The sequence below is a fragment of the Polypterus senegalus genome, chromosome 9 (assembly GCF_016835505.1).
Source record: "Polypterus senegalus isolate Bchr_013 chromosome 9, ASM1683550v1, whole genome shotgun sequence".
NCBI lineage: Eukaryota > Metazoa > Chordata > Cladistia > Polypteriformes > Polypteridae > Polypterus > Polypterus senegalus.
Window position 1 is genome coordinate 175,363,020 of NC_053162.1, and position 26,341 is coordinate 175,389,360.

The window sequence follows — 26,341 nt, forward strand, 5'->3', positions numbered from 1 at the left end:
CAACTGAATTTACATGCAGTGTCAATCCGTGCATACCTTTACTTTGGTTGGTTCATTGGTTTAACACCTAAATGATCTATATAAAATAAAAGTCTGTTTTATTATACTCTTATTCTTGTTATACCCTTTGGGTTGATCAAACACCCTTGACATTTGTGTGTATGTAACAAGTGTCCATTCTCATTGTCCACAGGACGTCTGTTGATTGCTTAGTCATCTTTCAGTACACTTTGTTGTTCACTTGATCTTTATCTGGTTTCTTGATATGACCGAACAGGTTTCTGATATTTGTTAACTCTTTATTGTATTTCTTTAAGATGAATGTTATATTTTAATGTGTAAAATATATAAAAACATTTTATCCTAACTGCCTATGTGACCCCTAAGTCTAATCTTTCTTCCACAAAACATTCAGCTGAAGCAGGTATTGGTAGGTAGGCATACAACTGGTCTTATAATTAGTAGTTCATTCTTGCTCACATTTACATTTATTTTCGTAGCAGACACTTTTATCTAAAACGACTTACAAAAGAGGTCAACATAATTGAGTAACATCAGTCTGTTTGCAGACAAGTGTAATAGGACAAGGTTACAAAATTGATCATCCTTCATCACTTATCAAGAAAACCAGTTTTTCCTGTTTCTGCCCCGATTTGTGAATTGAAGAGTATGACCACTAGGGGGCATTGCAGCACACCAAACCTCTGTCACAACCTCACCAACACAAGTCCCAGTTAAATAAAAGGTGTATTAGCACAAGCATCTTTTAAAAAGGATTTAGCACTGGAATAAAAACACAACACAATTGTTCTTCTATTCTTTTTTTTCTCCTTCCACTCTCCCAGGCAAGCTTTGTCCTCTTTCACCCAACTCCAACTCACCTGGATGAGTTCTAGTGGCTTCTTTTATGCCAGACCTGGGAGTACATCCACTGCTAGGGCATAGCCCGGTGGAAATACTTCTGAGATAATCAAAGGTACAATAAAGTAGGGATCATTAATCCCATCAGCTCACCCTGGTGGACCCCATGAAACCCATCAGAACTGCCAGTTTCAGCATGTCCTGCGGGTGCCTGTGTAGGAATCCTGACCCAAGGATGCTGTCATCCAGCATATCTGGGGATCCTGCCAGGACTCTAGGCTATCTCCCCATGTTCTCCTGTCACACTGGCCTCCTGGTCGGGTGTTGTTCTTTGGTCCAACCCTGCTGGGATGTCAGCGTGCCCAGTTCTGTACTGGAATCTTCTGCCACCCTTCTGGCTTAAGCAGGGAACTTCCTGCCACTCTTTTTGCCCATTTGCCACCTGGGCCTTCTGGCCAGGCAAGGGAAGAGAGTCTATCCTGGCAGGGAAGCCATCCATTACAGAGTTTAAGGTTTCTTTATTTAGTCCTGTTTACACAAGAAAACATGAAATTTGTCTTCTCAGTTGCATCTAATAACAGACAGAATGAAATAAAACACACAAATAGAAACAAGACAGGTTAAGGTAATGCAGTTAGATAATACATATTTACATAAAAAAAAAAGGTTACAGGATATATATCAAAACCTTAATCATTATCTCCAATATTTCTTATTGAAAAGTTGAATTGCACAAGGAAGAAAGGAATTTCTGGAGCGATTTGTGTGGGTTTTCAAAACAACTATCCTTCCTGATTTACTGAAGTGTAGTTGTACATGTAAGGGATGTCTGTCATCAGTTGAGATGATTTCCAGTTTCTTTAACATTGCAGTCTGACACACACTAATCAAATCACCTACATCAGCCCCAATAACTTTAGCTGCATGCTTTGTAATCTGTTGGAGCCTTTTTAGTTTTGGATTGTCAGACTATTAAACCAGCAATATGAAAATTACCAATGAACATAATGACACATTAGTCTACAAATGGGCACATTTATCCTCCTGAGGCCCCATTAGTGTTTAGTTGTCCGTTTTTGTAAACTGCTGTCAAATTGCAATGAACCACCTCATATGTGAGAGATGATGAGCACCCGGCTCCTGTACATTAGCTAGATAGCATTAGAAACACATGCAAGAGGCAGAGTACAGTTGGCCGAGCAAAGTTTTATTAAATAGACGGCAGAAATGTTGTAGAAATAGAAATGCAAAACTTTTGTAAAATGGAAAAAAAGAAAAAGAGCAGGCTTGATACAGTGAGGGACAAATTAGCTTCTGATGACGAGGTAGAGTTCCAAAGAAAACCTGAATCCACTGTTGTTCTCTTCGGTTTAAGTCAGGGGTGTCCAGCACTGACCATGGAGGGCTGCAGGGGCTGCAAAGATTTCCATCCTGCCACCTTCATAATCAGTAACCAATTTCTGCTGTTAATTGACTTCTTTTCCCTTCATTTTAATTACCTTTATTATTTAAAAATCTTCAGAATTGCTTCTTTTTTTCTTTAAATGGCTGTCAAATAAATACGAGATGTGAAGTGAGTCAACAGATGACCTGCTAAGGTAGGAGATCTCAAACTCCAACCATTTTCATAATTAGAAGGATGGAGACGGTGAATTTAACTTGTGATATAATTCCATGGCTTGTTGGTGCTCTCATTCTGCCACAGCAGAAAGCACCATCAAAATGTTTTGTGGACCTGAGCAGATCAATTTTACTGAGACCTTCAACTTTCTTAATTTTCACGAATTGTGTGACAGACACAGGTTAGCCAGTCATGTGTTGATTCGTTTAGAATCTCATTATTGTTTGGTTTGTAATCTCTATATATGTATAAAATCCAACATCTGTCAGTCTGTCTGTCCGCTTTTCACGAGAGAACTACTTAACGGATTTAGATCAAGTTTATTTTTTCTAGAGTTTGCTCGAACATTCTGGTTGATTTTGTGACTTCTCTCATCGTGCTAAGAATCAGAGTTTGCTTGCAGGAGTGATTTATTTGCGTGAACCCGAGAGAGCGGGTGCGGGGCAGGACCCTCCTTACTTACTTACCTGCCAGCCTCCATTTGAGTCGCTCTTCCTCTCGCCACGCGTTGGAGCGTACCTTGCCTCCAATTCAGCAGACATTGTCAACTACAGATTGTTAAGGAGTAACATTTTATGTTTTTCAGAGAGAGATCAGAGCTATGTGTGTTTTAGAGGGTAGCTGCTCATTGGCAGAGATGTCACAGCCACGTGATCTTCTCCCCAGGCAGGAAACTCTTTCCCGTAAGAGCTGAGCACGATCAGAGTCAGTGCCAATGTTTGACATTCGCAGCGTGCCTACCTTCCGCTTGGCCAGAATTACATTTGTTTTCTTTATTGATTTTTAAAGTTTGTCCTGTTTCACTACTATGTGGGCTGAGCAGCTAGTTAAGGAATAAAAGAAGAAATTGAGGGGTCTAAATCTTAAATAGCAAGTCAATTAAAATGAATGGGAAATTAATTAATTAACAGTAAAAACTGGTCAATAATTAAGAAAAGGGTTAGAATGTAAACTTGTGGCCACTGCTGCTCTCCAGGATTGGAGCTGGGCACCAACTTTTATACCATCGTGATAATAATGTCATGCATCGCACATTATCATTGCAATATCATAGCAACGTGTTGACAACCGCATCACAAAATGAAGGCATCTGTGAAAACCAAGATGGCATCAAACAAAAGACGGCAATGATTTTATGATACTTGCAAAGTTACAAGTAAAAAAAAAGTAACGCTGAAAATGAATTTAGCAACCCCAAAACTATAATAACTTTGATTTACTATTCAAACATTGCCCAAGAAAATTTTATAAAAATTAACAATGAAACCCAGTTGCAACAGCACTGAAGTCTTTCTTAAAGAGAATCCACAATCTGGGGCGAACTTTTTTTCTGCCAACGTTGACCTTCACATGACACAGACACTGATGATGTTATCAAAGGCAACTTCAGTGAGCCCCTAGCGATGAGCTGCCAAATCATAGCAACAGCTCAACAAAATATCACAACCCAGTATGAAACAAAACGGCATTTTTGTGTTTGTTACACTGTATTAATCCCTAAAGGGGAAATTGTCTTTTCGCCTCACCTCTGGAGGTCAAAGTGCAGGGTTGGTCATTATACAGCACCCCTGCAGCAATTTTCAGGTTAAGGGCCTTGCTTAAGGGCCCAACAGATTGCAGTATATTTCAAAACATAAGAATAATAATCACTAAAAATATTGATAAAAAACAAAAACATGTTTAAATTCCATAAACTTCAAAAACTCTTAAAAAATGTGTTTAATTTTAAACAAAACGTATTGACCATAACAAATATGAAGTAAGCTTCTTAAATCATAACATTAGGAGGTGGTCTTCTGTATCCCTGTACTCTGTAATAATTTATGAATCTGCACATATACAGTACTACTAGAGGATTATGTTGAATTTAGAAACAAAATGTCAGTGAAGTATAAAATTAGGTAATTTCTTAAATAAGTGAGTAATACAAGGAAGGCAGTGAAACAAACTAACAAAAGAATGCACAAAAAAAAGAAATTGACTGCCCCCTTGTGCCTAAGTAAAAAATAACAAATTTCCTGTTTATTCTGTCTACCAAACACGAAAAATGCCCACTAGAGGGGGGCTAGTAATAAGGGTAATCGCCAAATCTTTATAATATAAAACGTTTATTCTCACAAAATGCACTTCAAAAACAATGAAGCAGCAGACAGCACAATAAGCAAATAAATTGCCCAAAAACACTAAAGCAATCCCAATACAGTAATCCAGAAACATAGTGAAACACAGAACATGAAGGTAAAAATTCCAAAATATAGCAACAGTACAAGCAGAGCAAAAAAGACTCACCATGAGCTGCCAGGAACTGCTGGGAGATCCTGCGGATTTATAGAGAGGAGGGCAGTTCCTGGTGGTGATGGGCAGGTTGCCCCGCCTCTTGGGGGAGGTTCCACAAAACACCTGGAACGGCAGCTTATATACATAGAAAAAATCAAAACCTAACAACTAAATCAAAGAATCAAAAATGAACCAAACATGAATTTGAACCTCAGCCCGGAGTGGAACCCTGGCTGAAACATGACAGAACTTCTGTTTAAAATTTAAGACTTGTTTTTTTTTATTTCACTGCCCCTTATTCTGCTTTTCCTAGCCTTGTTCCCCTTTGGCAGGTTTTCTTCTTTTTTTTTTTTTTTTAAGATGTAGCTTTTTGTTGCTTTCTTTAGCCATCATTTATTTATTTCAAATGTGTAAAGTATATGCATATTGATGTTTTTATTTTTTTGGAAGCATTTCTTAAGATTAAGCTGGGAATTTTTAATTGATCCTTTGTCCCTTTTTAGTTTGTGTCTGTTTCTAATAATGAATTAGTTGTTTCTAATAGGCTAAATCGTCAACATGCGTCAATGAGTATTAAATGCCTGTTCAGGTTTTGGCCTTAATTAAGTCAAACTCCTCTTGGAATCGTGACATTGTTCTCCCCATTTGTAGGTGGATTTTCTTCCCACATCCCAAAGGCATGTATAATAGGTTAATGATCTCTAGGGGGAATTGTACGTGACTGGACTCTGCCATGGACTGGCGTCTCGACATCTGTCCCGTGTGAAGACTGTTGTGTTCATTCAAGCCCTAGTAACCCACCTTCTTAATACTCAGTCCTTGGCAAGTCCTGAATCTATTAAAGGCTCCACTTTGTTTGCCAATATTCAAGCTTTTTCAACCTCTCCCCATTTTACAATCCTATCTTTGGCTCTTGATTTTGCTCATACGGCCTACCACACCTTCCACCTCTTTTTGGCTGCTTTAATATGTCTAGGAGTCTGCAAATCATTTTTTTGTCTCTGTTGCTACATACCACCGTGACAGAACTCACACATCAGAATCCATCCTTGAAATTTGACTTGTGTTGCTTTCCTTGTAGCACCTTGGAGCCTTAGGTTGTGGCAGGTGGACCCTCTCTTACTAAGGAGTCAATCATGAGAGGGACTGGAACAAAGGCAACTGGAGTCCTTAAAAAATATTACCTCATGCCAATGTATCTAGCATAACTGACTAGGATGAAGGCAGGCATGATGGTAGGAGTCAAGAAATGAGCCACAATAGTGCCATCCTAGCCCAGGACAGTTGAATGAATCTGTCATAAAAGGTGATTCAGGACAGCACAGGAAGGGCAGCATTAGATGTAATGGCTCATAATGTCATCACCCTCCTTCTCCAAAGAGACCAGGGTCAGTCCTGTAATACTGCTCACTTTCCCGGTCATATTTTTCAGGCATTTGTTCTTCATTTAGCTGGTACTGTATTAGTCCAGCTACATTACACAAACCATCATGGATAGAATATCCCCAGTTCACAATTTAAGGACCCTGAACCCCATGTTTATATAGGACTGCCCTACCTCTCCTACCCCTATTAGGTTAAGTGGTCTCGGGGACCCCTGGCATCACCATTAATTCTTTTGTCTTGTTAAAGCTCTCCACCATCTTTCTACACTCCTAATGACTACTGACAATGCAGCCTACAACAGAAGAGCCATTTGTGAACCTCTGTAGCTGCCATAAATTGGAGTCGTACTAAAACTGATTGTGTAGAACTTGTAGAGAATTGGGGATAGGCCTGGAGTTCCCCAGTGTTGCTGACCACCATTTCTGACTGAGGCCTTTAGTTTCACAAACTGTTGTCTCTCATTTAGATGGTCCATGACCCAGGGCATTGTGCGGGCATGTACCTACAGTGCATGGAGCATAAATGCCAAATGGAGAGTCTAGATAGTCTTAAATCAATTACTCTGATCCTGCCCATAGTGCCAGCTTTATCCAGGTGGGGGACTAGACCCATGGAGTATGTGGATCAGAACAGCATCACCCATTGTGCTTGTTAGGCTTACTGAAGGTGGAAAGAAGGTGGTGTGCAACCCGGGGTCATACCTACATTCCAATTAGTCTATCATATCATTTAGTGCAGGGCTATTTGGCCATGAATATCCTAATCCTTTTCAGCAGATTAGCAAGCCTGAGACTCCCCTACGTGATTCCCAGTGTAGACAGACGCACCTGCCATTATCTCATTGGGCCTTACTGCTCTGTCCTCTTCATCACCATAATAATAACAATAATAATAATAATATATTTATATAGCACATTTTTTAGCCTGGGTGGCACGGTGGTGCAGTGGTAGGGCTGCTCCCTTGCAGTTAGGAGACCCGGGTTCACTTCCCGGGTCCTCCCTGCGTGGAGTTTGCATGTTCTCCCCGTGTCTGCGTGGGTTTCCTCCGGGTACTCCGGTTTCCTCCTACAGTCCAAAGACATGCAGGTTAGGTGCATTGGCGATTCTAAATTGTCCCGAGTGTGTGCTTGGTGTGTGTGTGTGTGTGTGTGTGTGCACCCTGCGGTGGGCTCGCGCTTTGTTTCCTGCCTTGCTCCCTGTGTTAGCTGGGATTGGCTCCAGGAGGACCCCCCCATGACACCGTAGATAGGATATAGCGGGTTGGATAATGGATGGATGGATTTTTTAGCCTGCTCAATGCATTTTACATACAAACAACATTTCTATAGAACATTTTCAATCAATTTAGCTCAAAGTGCTTTACAAGACCACAAAAGAGAAAGTTACAAAAAAAAAAACAAGATTATGCAATAATATTAAAAAATAAGTAACAAATTAAAAATAAATCTACACAATCTTAAAAAATAGATAAATATCAAGTAGCAGAATGGCATCCTTATATACAATAGCATGATGTAAGTTTCTAAGGATGAATCCAGTGAGAAGGTCAAATGGCCAGAAGGATAGAAAAAAACTCCAGTTAGGCTGGAGAAAAAAAAAATCTGCCGGGGTTCCAAGGCCAAAAGACCACCCAGCCCTGGCTGGGCATTCTACCTACCTAATATAACTGTTCCTAAATCAAACCTCTTAGTTTTCATGCTTCACGTGATAGGTTTTGAAGACGTTGGTCTTTGTGGACAGCTGAGATATCCGCCTTCATTCCATCATCACAGGGGGCTGCATGGTGCCTTGATCAGATGGTGGTGAAAACACAGAGGAATCAGAAAAGACAGCAGAGAAAAGTGGAGATTAGTAAAGAATATGAGAATGCAATTCCTACATAATCTATTATGAGTACAACTAAAATGTAGCTACAAAAAAGCCAAATTAAGCTAATGTCGTTTAAGCAGTTTTTTTTTTGTAATGATCCACAGTATTAACCTGGAGAATTTCTACTGGTAAAGTATTCCACATTTTAGGTGCATAACAGCAAAAGGCCGCCTCACCACTTCTGTTAAGCTTGGCTCTTGGAATTTTATGCAGGCCACCAATTAGAAGATCTAAAGTTATGATTTGGGGTGTAGGGGGATAGGCATTCCAAAATATAGGAAGGAGCAAGATAGTTTAAGGCTTTACACACCATCAGTAGTATTTTACGTTCAATTCTAAAGGACACGGGTAACCAGTGTAATGATGCTAAAACTGGTATGATGTGCTCAGATTTTCTTTTTCTAGTTAAGATTCTCGCTGCTGCACTAATTGTAACCAATTGCTGTCTTTCTTAGGCAACTAAAAACAAAAGCGTATACTAACTTTTCAGCGTCTTGTAAAGCTATAACAGGTCTAACTTTATCCAGATTTCTTAAATGAAAAAATGCAGACCAGGTAATGTGGTTAATATATGATTTAAAGTTTAGGTCAGAGTCAATGATTACCCTGAAATTCTTTCCTTCTGCCTTGTCTTTTAAACCTAACGGATCAAATGTATTTCTAATTTTCTCACTATTTTTTCCTTATTTAGTTTGAGAACATTTCTACTCATCCAAATAGTGCTAAGACACTGGATCAGGGTCATCAGGTGCTATCGATACATATAGCTGTGTGTGTCATCTGCATAGCTGTGGTAGCTCACATTGTGCTTTGAGATACTCTGACCAAATGGAAGCATGGAGACTGAAAAGAGCAGAAGACCCAGAATAGATCATTGTTGTACACCATATACAATATCATAGGTCTTCAAAGTACAATCACCATAACTAACAAAGAATTTTCCAACTGTTAAGTAAGACTGAAACCATTTTAAGATGCTGCTGGAGAGGCCCACCCATTGTCTAAGGTGATTTATAAGAATATGGTGGTCTATTGTGTCAAATGCTGCACTCAGGTCTAAGAGAACAAGAACAGATATGCGGCCTCTGTTCGCATTAACCCACAAATCATTTACTATAACTAGTGCAATTTCTCTACTAGGATTTGTTCTAAAACCTGACTGAAACTTGTCAAGAGTTGAATTTTTATTCAAGAAATTTTTTAGCTGCTTAAAAATTGCATTTTCTAGAATTTTACTTAAGAAAGGCAGGTTAGAAATTGGTCTAAAACTGTCTACGAAAGAGTAGTTGAGATTATTTTTCTTGAGCAGGAGTTTAACAACTGCAGTCTACATTAGCAGTTTCACGGTGGAAGTTAATGTTAGGGGTTAGTGTGGTCAGCATGCAGTATAAACGGTTAAGATTAAGAGTTGTCATTAATGTGTAGTATAGATGGGTGGTGATGCCTGCTGTGAAACTATAGGTGTAGACTTGGGTGTGACTCTGCAGTGGGGTGCTTCTCCTTCCAGCAGCAACTCAAACTTTTCCTAGATGTTCCTCTGCAGCCTGGAGACTCCACCTTGGAGCTCCAAGTAGGTGGAGTTAACTCCAATGGGTGCCAATAGAGTCTTGCTGCGCTCTGCCAGGTTTTACTATGGTTAAGATTAGGCTTGTGGGAGGCAAGCCCAGGTTAAGCACCCCACGGGCCCCTAGGTGACCTAGCTTCTTAAGAGAGTTTATCATACCATTAACAATGCAGTGTGCAGTTACTCTGTAGTTTAATGCTCCCATCTGATTTGATTGTTTCATCAAGCTGTCTCCCTTAATCATTTTGGGAGTCTACATTGTTTTTATGAGCTGGGCTGGACATTTCGATACTCGATCGTTTCATTGTGCTAGGGGCGAGGCAGGTGGATTGGTGAAAAGGCCCTTTACTGTCACGGGGCCCTGGGCGCGCACCCAGAATGCCCTGTTGGTTTATCCACCCTAGGAGGGATACCTGACTGAAATAACGACGACTGTCCACTCGCTCAAACATGCTTAGCGGCAGGTGGATTACATGTTATTATGTGCAGGCACTCAGCTGCTAAACCTGGGCATGCTGCAAGCCTACAATTAAAAGAGAAATGTAATTTTACTTAATTAAATCTATTTAAGCTCCTTCTGCTCTCATCAATGTTGACATTGTTTGTAAATAAAATATTTCACGTTTTATCCGTTTTTGAAGTGCAGACGTAAAAGTTTCACTTCGGAAACCTCACGTCCGAGATAAAGAGTCTCCACTACCTCAGCCAGCCTGCTCAGTGCGCGGGACCCGAGCTGCACTGCTGTTTCTTCGTGTTGTTTGCTACGTCTCGTTCGCAGCGTGGCTTTGAAGTGACAATACAGCTAACCAACGAGCCAAACAGAAGACGAACGTCTCGCAACGCGCTAGCCAATAGCAGTGCGAAGGAGGGAAGTGGGCGGGTTTCCGCGCTCTCTCTTGCGCACGGCTGCGTGGCTTTACCCGAAGAAGAAGTCAATTCTGGAAGCCATTACGCTGCGTATTTTTATAGAGTAAAATCTTAACTATTTTTACGCATAATACGTACACCTAAAAAAAATAAATAAATAAAATCGCAAGACTTTTCAAATAACAAAACAAGCATGGCATCTCAAGCCAAGAAAAGAAAAATGAATTTTTCCGAAAGGGAGGTGGAGATTATAGTGGAGGAAATGGAGAAACAGAAGCATATACTGGTTAACCACTTCAACGCCGGAGTCGCACACATTGCGAAAAACAACGCCTGGCTCGAGATCCTCAAAAGGGTTAACGCCGTCACCACCTGCCAGCGGGAGTTAGCTGAGGTCAAAAAGAAGTGGTCCGATTTAAAGACCGAAGTCCGGCGGAAGGTGGCCCAAGCCCGGGCGGCCATGGATGGTTCGGCTGACTGCAGTTCGGTGCCGGTGATCCTCACTGCCATGCAGCAGCGCATCTGCAACTTACTGGGCGAAGCCACCATCATCAGCATACCCGCCGGGGAAGGAGGCACCGAGATTACAGTGCCGGTGCCAATTACGGCCGGCACCACCGTCACGCTCGCCCAAAGTAAGCACGCCGTTCCACGCGTGTCCGCTTCAGTACAGGCGCAGGTGTCCGCCTACCGTCACTACTCTTCAACTGCGGCTCCGAGACAGGCGTTAGACGTGTGCTTGCGGGGTTACAACGCTCGGGGGCGCTGCCTACTTCAGCTGGGAGCACCAAGAGCGTAGCCCGCCAGGACACCGCTTTTCCGCTGTTATGATGGAGTGCTGTATACAGGCAGCGCTTTTGTGTAGGGGGCAACAGTAGCGTAAATGAAAGTAAATACAAGTTTTTAGTGAACCGCCGGCAACTTACAAAATAAATAAATCACCCGAAGTGCCAGGTAGAGTCTGTGGTGAACAACAAAGTGATAGGGCTCTGCTGTTTTGTATAGCGCCTTTCATTGTCAGCACTACTGCTACTACAAAAATTGTGTATCCTTAAAATATATCTGGTAGGTTTTGAAAATTGAAAAATACCAGATCATGTATTTGGAGAACTCAGTATTTCATATGGTGCATTTCACTGTCATTATAAAACAAAAATATGTTCATGAAATGCATGTGCTGTGTTCTCTTGTGCTGATATTTAAAGAATGGTAAATATACATATTTTTAATTTTATATATGAGATGCAGGCTTGCTTCCCGGGTCTTCCCTGTGTGGAGTTTGCATGTTCTCCCCGTGTCTGCGTGGGTTTCCTCCCACAGTCCAAAGACATGCAGGTCAGGTGCCTTGGTGATTCTAAATTGTCCCTAGTGTGTGTGCGTGTGCCCAGTGGTGGGCTGGCGCCCTGCCCGGGGTTTGTTTCCTGCCTTGTGCCCTGTATTGGCTGGGATTGGCTCCAGCAGACCCCCGTGACCCTGTAGTTAGGATGTAGCAGTTTGGATAATGGATGGATGGATAGTTGGTACTGTGATGCCCAGAGGGGACTGGGCGGTCTATTGGTCTGGAATCCCTGCAGATTTTTTTTTTTCTCCAGCTTTTGGAGTTTTTTTTTTTCTGTCCACCCTGGCCATCGGACCTTACTTATTCTATGTTAATTAATGTTGACTTATGTTTATTTTTTATTTGAGCTACATTTTTTTGTATGAAAATGTGCTATATAAATAAATGTTGATTGATTGATTGATTGATTGATTGATAAAATGTTTAGCAAACAAAGGTTTTCCTCATCAAGTGCATCTGGTCCATTCCGCCATAGAGTTATATGAAAAGTAGGAGATAAGTGATTATATGTCTACAGAGCTCAAGTGATATTTTATAGAGTGCCTTTCATCTGAAAATAGTCCCTACAGCCCTTAGCTGAATTATGTAGGTGTGTTTGAGAATGTTACCTTATGTTACAGGTTCATTGAAATTATGTAATGTAGTTAAGAGTGAGGGAAAATTTAGTGTAGTATGGCTAACACTTTTGGTACTGCTAAAATGCATTTACTATTCCTTTACTTTATGTAATACCAGCTGTGTAAGCCCTTGATGTAAAAAGCTCCTAGAAACCATGGATTCTGGCATGTCAATCAATCAATCAATCAATCAATCGCATCGGTTGTGCATTAGTGAGGTCCTCTTACTTCTGAGGTTTCGTTTTGCCGATGTGCTCGCCTCGTTTGTGTATCTGCGGCTAAGTGATTTTCTGATTTCTCTGCGTTTTCACTTTGGTGACAGAGTCGCTTTCTTTGACCTTTATGCTGTAGCCTCGCACTTCCGGGCCGGACAGACCGACACACACACTTCCACGTGTTGACGTTTATATATAAGAAGACCTTAACAAAGGCCTTTTTTCCCATCATAACACTAATAAACCATCAGCAGATAGGTTGTTCATCTTATTTGATTTGCTAGTAAAATTGCTTATAAATATAAAGGATTTGCAGGTCTTATACTGAAATATATAATATCAAGAGGCCTCTGTCTCACTTGAGCCACTTCAGACCACACCAAATGAAGTTACTTTAGTAGGCCACATTGCACAGATGTACCGGCTCTTTACTGATGCTTTATAAGTGTTTTGAAGACTAAAAGAAGCCTTAGTTAAGGTCTTGTTACAGAAGAGTAAATCTATTATATAATAAAACACTAAGGTCTGTCTCACCTGTCCCTCTGAGCAATCTGATTGGTCAGTTTGGCTTTGGTGTCATCGGTCAGCTTTGGTTTGGGGAAGTGATTGAAAAAAGAAATGCGAGTGGGAGATGCATGAGGAGGAGTAAAGGCATATGAGGTATCACCTTCAAAGATGGCAAATGTAAAACTGCACAGGCAGCGAGAAAGACACCTTGAAAATAGTGGCAGAGTGAAAGCAGGCTTTACAGGAACGCGCTTGAGAGAGAGAGAGAGAGAGTGCTGGAGAGGAGACATTCATACGCATGCAGGTACCGCGGAAAGGTGCTGAAGGTACACGTAGAACAAGAGTTAGCAAATATTTTTAAATTTGTTCTCTTACCTGTCTTTGAGAGGTACCATGGCTAGTGAGAAATAAATGTATCTTTGCAGTACATAAACGGTTACTGTATTTTATTCTGTAATTATTACATATATACTCAGCAAAAAAAGAAACGTCCTCTGACTTTCAACTGTTTTTACTTTCAGTAAACTTAATGTGTAAATATTTGTATGAACACTAAAAGAGTCAACACCATAAGACATAAACTAAAAATGTTTCACAATGTGTCCCTGAATGAAGGGAGGCTCAAAATCAAAAGTACCAGTCAGTCTCTGGTGTGGCCACCAGCTGCTTGAAGTACTGCAGTGCATTTCCTCCTCATGGACTGGACCAGATTTGTCAGTTCTTGCTGTGAGATGTTACCCCACTCTTCCACCAAGGCACCTGCAAGTTCCTGGACATTTCTGGGGGGAATGGCCCTAGCCCTCACCCTGCGATCCAGCAGGTCCCAGACGTGCTCAATTCCTTCGACGATAAACACGAATCCGTCCATCACCCCTGGTGAGACAAAACCGTGACTCATCAGTGAAGAGCACTTTTTGCCACTCCTGTCTGGTCCAGTGAAGGTGGGTTTGTGCCCATAGGCGGCGTTGTTGCTGGTGATGTCTGGTAAGGACCTGCCTTACAACAGGCCTACAAGCCCTCAGTCCAGCCTCTCTCAGCCTATTGCGGACAGTCTGAGCACTGATGGAGGGATTGTGTGTTCCTGGTGTGACTCGGGCAGTTGTTGTGGCCATCCTGTACCTGTCACGCAGGTGTGATATTCAGATGTGCCGATCCTGTGCAGGTGTTGTTACACGTGGTCTTCCACTGCGAGGATGATCAGCTGTCCTTCCTGTCTCCCTGTAGCGCTGTCTTAGGCGTCTCACAGTGTGGACATGGCAATTTATTGCCCTAGCCACATCAGCAGTCCTCATGCCTCCCTGCAGCATGCCTAATGCACGTTCACGCAGATGAGCAGGGACCCTGGGCATCTTTCACAGTCGGTAGACAAGTCTCTTTAGTGTCCTGCGTTTTTAGAACTGTGACCTTAAATGCCTACTTTCTGTAAGCTGTTAAGGTGTTAATGACCATTCCACAGGTGCATGTTAATTCATTGATTAGGGTTAATTGAACATGCATGGAAAACATTGTTTAAACCCTTTACAATGAAGATCTGGAAAGTTATTTGGATTTTTAAAACATTATTGTTGAAATAGACAGTCCTGGAAAAAGGAACGTTTCTTTTTTTGCTCAGTATATATAGTTATTTCATTGTTATCACCATTCCAGAGTGCTTTATTAAACAACAATTGGTCATCAAAATGCCTGTGCTGGGCTTTCTCCTGCAGGTACTCTATGTAAAGAATGGCACATTTAGTTCAGTTTATCTGTAGTGCTTTTATTGTCAAAGTTGGCACATGTCGTTTTAGACGGCTGTTTAGTATCATTGCAATATGCCTACTCTTTTTTTCATATAGTTCAAAGTCTTTCAGTATTTTATATGGTGTATTTTACTGTCAACATTAATTGAAAATGCTTTATATAAAAGAAAGTGACCATTGAAATGCATCTGCTGCATTCTTTCGTTTTAAATTTACAACATAGCCTGCAACATAATTCTGGGGCACGGGTGGCAGCATCTTACCAAGGCAGGGACCAACTCTGGATGGGGTGCCAGTCCATTGCATAGTGCCAATCAGAGGTGTGACCAGAACATCATGTGTGGGTGGGCATTTGGCTTGTCTTGGGGGGCAAAAATTATCCATCCATCTCCATTTTTGTAGGGGGGTCAAATAATAATAACAACATAGTTTTATATAAAATATAAAAGCAAAAATTTCGGCATAAATCATAACCTATTGTTCCAATGTCAATGGAACTTGTATTATTTTTTGTGAACAAAGAACTACATCTACAAGGTAAATATCAATAAAGTCAAATGTATACAACATATGAGAGCAAAAGGGTGGCGCAGTGGGTAGTGCTGCTGCCGCACAGTTGGGAGACCTGGGTTCGCTTCCCGGGTCCTCCCAGCATGGAGTTTGCATGTTCTCCTCGGATACTAGACGCGTGTTTGTGGAAGCCGCCACCGTCTTTTTCTAGAGCTTTTTTCCAATTAGTGTAGCCGTGTTTGGTGAATATGTCCCTGCAGTCCAAATTGGAAACACTAAATATGCAGTAGGCAAAGCAAAAGCTGGCATCACGGACCACAGAATATTCAAGCCATGGTTGAGACTGATACCAGCTTGCACTAAAACATATGAGTGCCTTTCTGAATGCGCGCTTGGGATAATTAATTAAAATGGGCTGGGACGGGCTATCCATATTTAAGTCAGGCAGACCGGACTGTATATTTTATTGAAGGCAGAGGTTTGGAGTACCCGACACGGGCGTAGAGCTGGAGGATTGTGTAGGCTCATCTACATCTTTTGGAGTTTCAGTTCCCGACGTGGGTGCGCTGTGTTGCGCGTTGGTAGCAGCGGTGCTGGGCTCAACCCTGGAGCCAGCAGCTTGCGGAGGGACAGAGACTGAAGATGTCTGCTTTTTAATAAGCCACTTATGCATAGCCTTTGGTGTTACCAACCAGAAAATAAAAGAAGAATGGAACGTATACGCTGTTTTAATTAAAGAATGCAGTCAGCAGGTTCAAAATGTGCTGTAAAATGTGCTGTGAAGTGAACTGTGAGCAGCACGGTGCCTGTTTAGTGGAGGAGGCACTGATGGAGACACCCCAAATTCAAACGAGCCAATTGGAAAGCAACTCAGTTTTGAAAATCAAATGTTATTCTTCCCCAGAGTTTTCATTGGACAGACAGAGTATTTTGCAGGGTGGGCAAGGCTTGTCTCTGGGGGGGCAGTGCCCACCCCAGCCCCCATGGTCACACCTCTGGTGCCAATATAGAGTCGTCAACCTAAACTGCACACCTTTTGGATTTGGGTGGACAAAAACCAACACAGACACACAAAGAGAACATGAAATACCACGCAGACAGTAACCTGCTATGTGGCAGCAGTAGTAACCCCAGTGCCAGGGTGCTGACAATACATATAACACACACTACACATTTGTTTATTTATTTATATGTATATAAATTATATAGTGAAGTAGCCGGACAAAAGAATATTTATTGCACAGCCCAATACAACCCAAAATCAAACAAGGAGTGCCCCAGTGGGCTTTAACAGGCCCTGTTTTCGACAGCCCCCCAGCCTTAACTTTCTTATGAGGCTTGAACCCCCCCTAAAAAAAAGAAAAAGCCTTGTACAGGAAGAAAAACAAATAAGGACTACAAAAATAGAATTATTAGTTGGAGCACCAGGGTGGTGAAACAACATGAAAAACTGGCAAGCGAGAATTGATCTGATGATTGCATGCTGAGTCAGTCCTGGCTAAAGGCTCTTTGTGGTCTTATGTATGTTCAAGGTAGGTGGTCCATGACGGGGTAGGAAGTGATGTCAGCATTCTTCTGATCACACATCCTCTGTTCTGAGGGTAAAAAGGGAAGAAAGTGTTAGCAACAGCCCCACCTCATGCTCAGGAGTTGAATTAGATGATTCTTAAGAGCCTAGGTGTGCGTATATATATATATATATGTATGTATGTATGTATGTATGTATGTGTGTATGTATGTGTGTGTGTGTATATATGTACTGTGTATATATATATATATATATATATATATATATATATATATATATATATATATATATATATATATATATATATATATATATAGTGAGAAGTTCAGCCCGGACACAACCAGACAGACACGGGCAGTTCTTAAAACACACACGTTTATTAAAGACAAAGTACCCCAAGACACAAGTCCCACACACACATCGTGCTTCCAGCACCAATACACCCTTGCATGAGCCTTTAATCATCCTTGGGCCGCCTTTCTTCCTACCACTGGAGCTTCGTCCTCCTCCAGCACCCGACTCTCGCTCCCCGAGTGTAGGAAGGCGGCCCCTTCTATAGTCACCCGGATGTGCTCCAGGTGCTTATTGATGTCCTTCCAGTGGCACTTCCACCACACTAGGAGCAGAGGATGTCTGGGGAGAAGAGACAAGGCAGTGACACAAAAGTACAGCTGCTGTACAGGTTTTTAAATGTTCAAAGCGCTGTGCGAGATGTAGATCACACGGCACTGCAGCAGTAACAAGCCAGCAGATATCTCCTTCTATATAAAAGCGGTCGGGTGTCCTTCCGTCCCGTGAGTGCTACGCAGGCGCGGAGTTTCACAAACGCCCCGTCCATTTTGCAATGCACGATGGGATTTGTAGTTTCGTTTTTCCAGGTAAAAGATGATTTTCTACTCCAGATTGTGCGATATCTTCTTCTTCTTTCTTACTATATAAAAGTGGTCGGGATTGTCCTTCCGTCCCGTGAGTGGAAAGCGTAGCGGTATTCCGCTTATCACAGAGGTACTACTTGCAGCTTGCGGTACAAAGCGACATGATGTGAGCAGAGTTCTGGTGCTCCCATCGTTCCCTTGCTTTTGTGCATGATGCGCTGGAAAAATAGACAAAATGATGTCTCTGGAAATAATTAATGTTGATGGAGTACAAATGCCTCACCGCGTAGTAAATATCAGCCTAGTATACTGTGTATATACTGTATATATATATATATATATACTCTGTGTGTGTGTGTACATCTGCAGGGAAAAACTTGGGGGTTGGTGGCAGAATTGGCACTCCAGCCACCATAAAAAACCTCACACTGTTCCATTCCAAAAAGTGTGGTACTGAGGTGTGACCCATTGTATGACTCGAGTCTGAATCTGGATTCTGAGTTGGTTTGCCATGTGGTGGGTGTGGCAATGCGCTGTATCAGTTTATGCTCCTAACCTCATCATATATATATGTATGTATGTATGTATGTATGTATGTATATGTGTGTGTGTCTATGTATGTATATACAGTATGTATATATATTTTTAAAATAGTGTTCAGGCAGTTCTGGGACAGTTGCCTTTGAGGATAAAGCTCTATTCACACACACACACCAAGCACAATTTAGGATCGCCAATGCACCTAACCTGCAAAACCCACGCAGACATGGGGAGAACATGCAAACATCACACACGGAGAACCCAGGAAGTGAACCCAGGTCTCCTTACTGCGAGGCAGCAGCACTACCACTGCGCATCCTGGATAAAGCTCTATTTTTGGGTATTTTTTTTTGTTCTTTTTCTTCACTTTATTTTCTTTTGAACAACTTGTGTCTTTGAAGAAGTTCATGCATTATTTTTTTTTCTCTAAAATGTTTTGTGTGTGTGTGTATACAGTGTATATATTTCAGCACTAGAATTTTTCTTTCCAAGAGACTGTTGTAATAAACTTTTTTTTTGTTCCCATTTTTTTTCTGCCACAATATTTAGTTTAGTCTCTGCCGCTCCCAGTCCTGGTTTATCCCAAACTACTAGCAGGTGTGGACTGGGACCCGGACATAGGCAGACAGACATCATATCTCACCCAACACACGTTTATTTACAAGAATTATGTACAGTATTTACAGTGCACAAATCCCAGTGCCTCCAGCACCATTCCCCCAACTGTCCAGGCCACACTCTCAGTCTCTGTGCCTCTCTCTCTCGACCGCCTCCCGTCCTCTCTCCAGCTCCGTCCTCTTCCACCCGACATCCACTAATGACTGGAGGGAGGCGGCCCCTTAAATGGGAACCCGGATGGGCTCCAGCTGCTTCCCAGCAATCAGTCGTAGCCACACCCCAGTGTGGTGGAAGTGCCGGCTGCGCACCCGGAAGCCGTCCGGGTGTCCCCTGTTCTCTTCCCCCCAGCACTTCCTGGTGTGGCGGAAGTGCTGGGCTCCAGGGTTCCTCAGGCACCTGGGCGCCGCCTGGCGGTGGCCACGGGCCCCTACAGGGTTGGGCTTCCAAGCCCTCTACCCGTGGCCCCCAATACAACCAGGGCAATCGCCCCCTTGCGGTCTGGAGGAGGCACAAGCCCTCCTACCCGAGGCCCTCAACATAACCAAGATGGACGCCCCCTCACGGTCTGGAGGAGGCACAAGTCCTCCTGGGCCACACAGGCTATCTCCTCCTGTAAGCAGCGTGTGACACTGTGGAGTGTTATTTCTCAAAAGCAGTTCCTCCCCCGGTGCAATGGATGGCGGTGCTCCAATGTTGTAGTTCTGAAGGATCACCCTGTCAGGGGTCCTTGGGTGCTGCCAGAGGGCACTGCAGAAAGAAGGGTCACCGATTTCATACAGCTTCCATGTGACCCGGAAGTGCTTCCGTGATTCAGTACTATGGCACCGGAATTACTCCTGGGTCCAACATAAAAGGAAACCGTGAAGCCTCCTCCAGCTGAGTAACAGTCGGGAGGTAGTAGGTGACACTAAACTGGAGGTGGAAGGAGGAAGTAATTTACTTGTTTGATGTGTTTTGGAAGGCATTGGTGTATAAAAGTGTTGGTGAAAAATAAAAAAAATATATTTTGTTTCAACCCGGAATTGTGTGAGGTAGCATTGTGTCTGAGGTTTGGAGCTCAGTGGCACCCCCTTGTGGTCGCACCAGTTATAATTGTCATGAATTAGGCACTGAAACTAATTTAGAAAGAGCTAAATTAGAATGAAGGACAGCATGGTAGTGCAGTTGTGTGGACTTCTGCCTCTCAGATGGGACATCCTGAGGTTTAAATCCAGCAGCGACTATCATACGAGTAGAATTTGTGTGTCACTTGGCGACTGTAAATGTGCCTTGAGTGAGTTTGGTTTTGTGTGAGTAGGCCTTGCGCTGGACTGCCTTCCCAGACAGACAGGGTTGGTTCTTGGGTCTCTCCAGCGTAATGCACACTTGAACTGGATTGAAATGGATTTGGAATGTTAACATTCCATATATTCACTCGGCATCTGACAAACGAGAGGAGACCATTCAGTCCATCTTACTCGTTTGTTTGCCTAAGTGGTCCCCAATGTCCTTCTTAGAGGTTCTCAAGGTGTCTGCTTCAACTCCATCTCTCTGTAGTTTGTTCCAAAGTCCCATAACTCTTTGTGTAACTAAGTGCTTCTTGGCTTCAGTCCTAAATGCACTGGTGTGCGAGATTCACCTTCCAGTTTAAACAATATTGACAGATCTTCTTTTATCAATACCTTTGAGAATTTTGAAGACCTGGATGTCCCCACACAGTTACCTCTGCTGTCAGAGTCGGACATGTCCATAAGTCCCATGATGCACTTTGTCGCTCTCTTCTGCACAGCTTCAAGTGTTTCTAGATCTTTCTGATAGTGACCAGGTCTGCACACAAATACACCAGATGTAGTCTCACTAGTGTATTAAATAGTGTAGCATCCCTCGATTTATATTCAACATTTTTAAGCAAGTAACATTCAATCCATCAGTCACTTAGTCTTTATTTTTATATGTTAACGGCCTGAACCATTTCAAGGGACTTTAGAGAGCTACGAAATTCACATCTTTAACCAAAAAACTTCATGTGTCCTCCTAAGGGGGTCAGCCTTGGACATTTTACCAGAAAAGGAATCCTTATCCCTATCTTTGAGATTGGTGTAAGCAGCTTGTGTACAGAGAACCCCTTTCCACAATATGGAGAGCACAGTGGTGCAGTGATTAGTTTGAATCCCACCCCTACTTGTCTTTAGTTTGAGATTTCATGTTGTCCTCATCGTCTAACCCAGGGGTGGGCAAAGTCAGTTTTTCAAAAACTTAACAATAACCACAGGAGAGTTCATGTAGCTTTGGAGGGAAAGGGGAATTGCGCATCAGTGTGCCTGGAGTGGCTTCAGGCTGTTGCTTGGATGAAATCTACAGGTATGGCGTCTGGGGCACAGTCCTCCAGAATGCAAATAATAATTTAAAACATCAGTTTTGTTAATATTCACTAGAGTCTACTCACATCCTCTAGTGCAGGGGTGGGCAAAGTCATACCTGGAGGGCCGCAGTGGCTGCGGGTTTTTGTTCCAACCCAGTTGCTTAATAAGAAAACAATCCTTGCCAATAATTGCATTTCATGGCTTGTTATTGCTTTAACTCTGCCATGTCAGGTCATTCTCATATCCTACATTTTTTTTCCTTTCTAAGGATATCATCCAAATAATTTGAAGTCTAAAACGGAGTAGTAATTTCAGTCCTTCAGTTTTTTCTTTTTACTTTTCTTCCAAGCGTTTAATTAAACCAAATAGTGCACGATAAATACGCACAGGTGTGAATGGTAACACGCTAAATGGAGAACTGCTGCTTTCCTTTGTTATTTGTATCTTACTGCTAATAAGAATGCAGTTAAAAACTGAGAATACAGCTGTTTAAGGCTAAAATAAGCAATAAGAGTTCAAAATCTTAACAAGTGAGACAACTAAAATGAAGCAGAAGTGTCACTTGAGCAATAAGGGCTTCTTATTAGGCCATTAAGTTGGAACAAAAACCTGCCGCCACTTCGGCCCTCCAGGAACAACTTTGCCCACCCCTGGTCTAACCCATCAGATTTATTGATGACCCAGAATTGTACCTGCTGGAGTGTGAGTGCTTTGTGATGGCCTGGCGCCCAGTCCAGAGCCGTTTTCTGCCAGGATAGACTGCAATGAGAATATATGAAATGTATGTGGTAATGGATGGCACACATGGACTGGCATCCTGGTCAGGATTAAATAAGCATCCTTATCCGGGTTGGGAGGCCAGTGCAGTGTAAGGTCGTGGGTGGTTATGATGAGCACTCCTGGATATTTTCTCCTCCAATACACTAGAGGGCAGCACCCTGGGTTGGGATTCCCACATGAACACCCATAGGGCATGCTGGGACCTGTAGTCCCATGAGAGCAGCTCTGTTGAATTCAGTGAGGGACACGAACCCAGGGATGCTGCCCTGGGCGGAGAAAATATTCAAGAGTGCTCATTTTCTCCAAAACCTTACCTTACTCTGGCCTCCCAGCCGGGTAAGAATCCTGGGCAGTATGCCAGTCCCAAGTGTGCCATCCAAACCCCCACAGGATTGGGAGGGCAATGCAAACCCCACAAAAGCAGTAACACCAATCAGGGTTTAACTCTTTCAGGGCGGGTGTCAACTTTTGTCTAAATTCAGGGGTAGAGGACAGTAATCGGCTGTAAACTGCGAAAAAACTTGATGTTACATTTATTTTGACTCTCTTTGCTAGAAGGAAAGTTAGCTTCGTTGATTTGACCTCAATTTCCTCCATGTGCATGAGTAGCAAACAGCCTCTAAAAAGCATCGACATGTGGTGAGAGACCAAAGCGAATACACAGATGTCGTTTGCCGTGTTATGATCGGATCGGACTCTGATTTTGATGCAAGTGATCTGGAGATGGAGATTGAAAACAAAAGTGAGGTACCAGCATTAGTAACTAGCATTATTTCTAGTGGGACTGACTACTACAATGCGGTGTTCACTGGATGTTCAAACTGTTCTTTATACAGCTTCCAGTTAATCCAAAATGCTGCTGCAAGAATTATTACAAGAACAAGAAAATACAAACACATAACTCCAGTTCTTAAATCCTTACACTGGCTCCCAGTTAAGTTTAGGGCAGATTTCAAAATCCTCCTTTTAACATATAGAGCATTAAATGGCCGAGGTCTGTCTTACTGGTCTGAACTTATCATGACTTACAAACCAGAGCGCACATTAAGATCTCAAGATGACGGTCTATTTGTGATTCCAAGGATCAATAAAATAACAGTGGGAAGTCAAGCGCTTATTTCCAGGACCCCCTAAACCGTGGAGTGGTCCGCTTGCTACTAAAAGAGATGCCCCTTCAGTCTCAGCTTTCAAAACTCACGACTTCAGTTTAGCACACCCTGACTAGAGCTGCTGATTAACTGTACAGACTGCATCTCTGTTGTTAGTCATTAGCACTAAAACATAAGTAACATGAGAGTTATAATTTGTTACTAACCCTCACCTGTTCTGTTTCTCTTCTCGGTACTCACATGTGGCACTTGGTGCCACAGCCCACCTGCCAAGTTGTTTTGCCTGCCTAAGTTAAAGTCGTCTCTGATGGAGGATCACAGGAATTGTGGGGCAGAGGGGTCCTTTCATCGGATTGGCTGTCTCAGCTGTAGAATGGCCAAATAGGGGAGGCAGCTTGATGGCTGAGGTCTCCAGGACTCTGAACAAATCCAAATCGTATTATGGGATATCATCTACTGTTAAATTCTGCTCCGTACTTGTGATATTTTTATTTTTATACTGTATTGAGGATTTGTTCTGTTTTGTGTATTTATTGTATTGACGCCCTGACACCAACTGAATGCCCAACCTACCTGGACAGGGGTCTCTCTCTTTGAACTGCCTTTCCCGATGTTTCTTCCATTAGAGTTTTTCTTTGTCTTCTTAGGTAGTCAAGGCTGGGGGGCTATCAAGAGGCAGGGCCTGTTAACCCCTTGTTGCCTAAATTTATTATAATTATATAAAAAATTAAATTTGTGTTTTTGCTGTCAAGCAGTTGCTAAATTGTTCATTTGAATAGAGCACACAAGCAAACAATAAGCTGGTACGTATTTTTATCTTAGCACAACTTTCCTCAAATTTAATCAATTTCTCGAAATTAGCTGCTAAAATCCACGTGCATGGCCACACCAGGTGGATGTAGTTTCCACTATGACTGCTAGATGGCGTGACCAGTGCTTCCAATACGATCCTTGGTACGTATCGAATATGCATCGACCGGCATTGGCGGGATACTTGGCTGCATTCAGGCTGGAAGCGGTTTGAAGTGATTTTGCGACAATCGCCTGCAAGGGGTTAAAGACCCTTGCGGCACTTCTTGTGTGATTCTGGGCTCTACAAAAATAAATACTAGATTGTATTGTATGGTGGTACTGAACATGCTTGCCTGGGAGGTCAGCCACTTATGTTGACGAGAGGTACAAACCACATTGCATCACATTGCGGCTGCCACTACTACCCACCTTGCTGCATGAAGACAGCCTGGCAGCCAGGTCGCCATACATTTCTGCTGACCCTTGAGCCGCCCAAGACGGTGAACAGGCGCCAAGAGCTGCCACAGCACACGGCAACAGTAGTTTTATGTTGATTTATATGTGAAATCATCGCTTTGTGTGCTTTTAATTAAACTTGAGTTTTGGAAAAAATATTCAGCCCTCCAAGAGTTAAACCGAGGGCGATGAATCTTTAAAGCAGCCGCACTAAGCACTGGGCTTCCATGCCTGCCTGAAGCAGACGAGTCAGCCTGTGTTTTATTTTATTTATTGTTTTTCTGTGCACCATTGTTAACACAAAAGTGCAATCTGAGGTGATAAGTTAAACTCTGATTAACGGCGTTTGCTTGCTTCTCATTTCCAGCTGAGACGACGTACCACACATTGGAGGAGGGAGTCGTCGAGTATTGCACGAATGAGACGCCCACGACGGTGGCCGCTGCCGACACGCCAGTCGAGGTGATCTCCTCCCAAGGCGACTGCTCCATTAAACCACAGGAGCTGAAGAGCAGGATAGCCCTCAATTCTGCCAAGCTTCTCCAGGAGCAAAAAGTGACCAACCTGCACGTGAGGGAGATCGCTCAGCATCTCGAGAACCAGAACGATCTGTTACAAATGATCCGCAGGTCCCAGGAGGCGCAGGCCTGTGCACAGGAACGGCAGGCGCAGGCGCTGGAGGGAATGCAGGCCGCCCTGATCGCCCTCATACAGATGATGCGTCCGGCGCTGAAGGACGTGCGCAAGTTCCTCCAGAACAACCCCAACAGCTCCGCATCGGCCAGCAGCATGGAAACTGAGCTGGCTTTGAAAAACGATTATTCGAGCAGCTCTCAGTAGTCAAAGAGGAGCCGGCGTAGATGGCCGTCCTGCATTTGAAAGACTCCAGGAGTGACATGCCGCAATGGAGGAAGTCAGCAGTATGGGCTTGTTCTGCTGATCGAGCGAGGAGAGCTGTCTTTTTTGTTTCTTCATGATGCCTTCATGTGCAGCCCATTTGAAAAATGGAAGCTAAGCCAGCTTTTTGGGTAAGAAAATGAGAAAACTGAAAGTGTAATTTGCACTTAGATTGCGATGTACTCGGAGTAAAATGCAATTTACTGTTGGACAGCTGATGAGCAAACCAGGAACACAACTGCAGCCACCCTGTCAGGTTCTGTTCTTTTTTTATGTTAAGTTTGGATGTTCAAGGAAGTAAAATCCTTCTGTTTTTTGTTTTTTTTTATCACTTTTAAATCAGACTTTTCTTAGTGGGCCAGCTGTCCACCTTCAATAAACTGCATAAATTGAATTCTTTTCACATTGTAATATTTTAGTGAAAAGTTTAGGCACTCGTGATATTCAAACCCACCTCTCCTAGCAGCGTTGAGGCACAAGGCAGGAAGCTGCCCAGCATGGGATGCCAGTCCATGGCAGGGCCCACTCGTGCATGTAGCTGGTATAACGTAAGGCGCTATATTGCACCCGACCCAGCACAGACTGACATGCAGGCACGTAAAAATAAAACAAAGACTTTATTTTTCTTCACCTGTGGGACATGTCTTCCCCGTGAACCCCACAGGCACAACAAGCACAAGCAAAAACACAACACTTCTGGCCCCTTTTATAGCCCACCTCGTGCTTGATCACCTTTTTCCGGTTGCACTTCCGGGTGGGGCTGAAAACTCGTCCAGCCGGGCTCAGGGACCCATGCAGCTCCCCCTGTTCGCCACCCCAGATCCCAACAGGGCTGTGGAGAACTCCATCTCCCATGGAGCCCTGCGGGAAGCTGAGACGCCACCATCAGCCAGGGGGGCTGGCACCAAATGTCCCGGAGAAGGTATTGAGCAGCCCACGGTTGCTGCCCCGGAACATACATCGAAGGGGCGTCCCGGCCCGTCCGCCACACTGGTTAACTTGACCCTGCATGTCTCAGAAGAATCAGTGCAC

The 26,341-nt window shown here is 43.0% G+C and overlaps 1 protein-coding gene and 1 long non-coding RNA gene across 2 annotated transcripts; one reads left to right on the top strand and one right to left on the bottom strand.

The window, feature by feature from the left end:
• Positions 1-429: 429 nt before the first annotated feature.
• Positions 430-11,117, bottom strand: LOC120536038. The gene is made up of 4 exons (XR_005635002.1): positions 10,979-11,117; positions 7,803-7,932; positions 4,772-4,894; positions 430-1,389 (listed from the first exon to the last, which is right to left on the bottom strand). It is a non-coding gene; the product is annotated as an uncharacterized LOC120536038 (long non-coding RNA).
• naif1 (nuclear apoptosis inducing factor 1) lies at positions 9,282-25,703 on the top strand. Its single transcript, XM_039764345.1, has 2 exons — positions 9,282-11,080; positions 24,780-25,703. Exons 1-2 carry the CDS (start codon positions 10,639-10,641, stop codon positions 25,250-25,252), a joined length of 915 nt encoding a protein of 304 aa, XP_039620279.1. The 5' UTR covers positions 9,282-10,638; the 3' UTR covers positions 25,253-25,703.
• The last annotated feature ends 638 nt before the right edge of the window (positions 25,704-26,341 follow it).

Coding starts and splice junctions, on each gene's coding strand:
- naif1 (XM_039764345.1), top strand. CDS start 10,639: ATGGCATCTCAAGCCAAGAAAAGAAAAATGAATTTTTCCGAAAGGGAG. Junction 11,081..24,779: donor CACCGTCACGCTCGCCCAAA/GTAAGCACGCCG, acceptor TCTCATTTCCAG/CTGAGACGACGTACCACACA.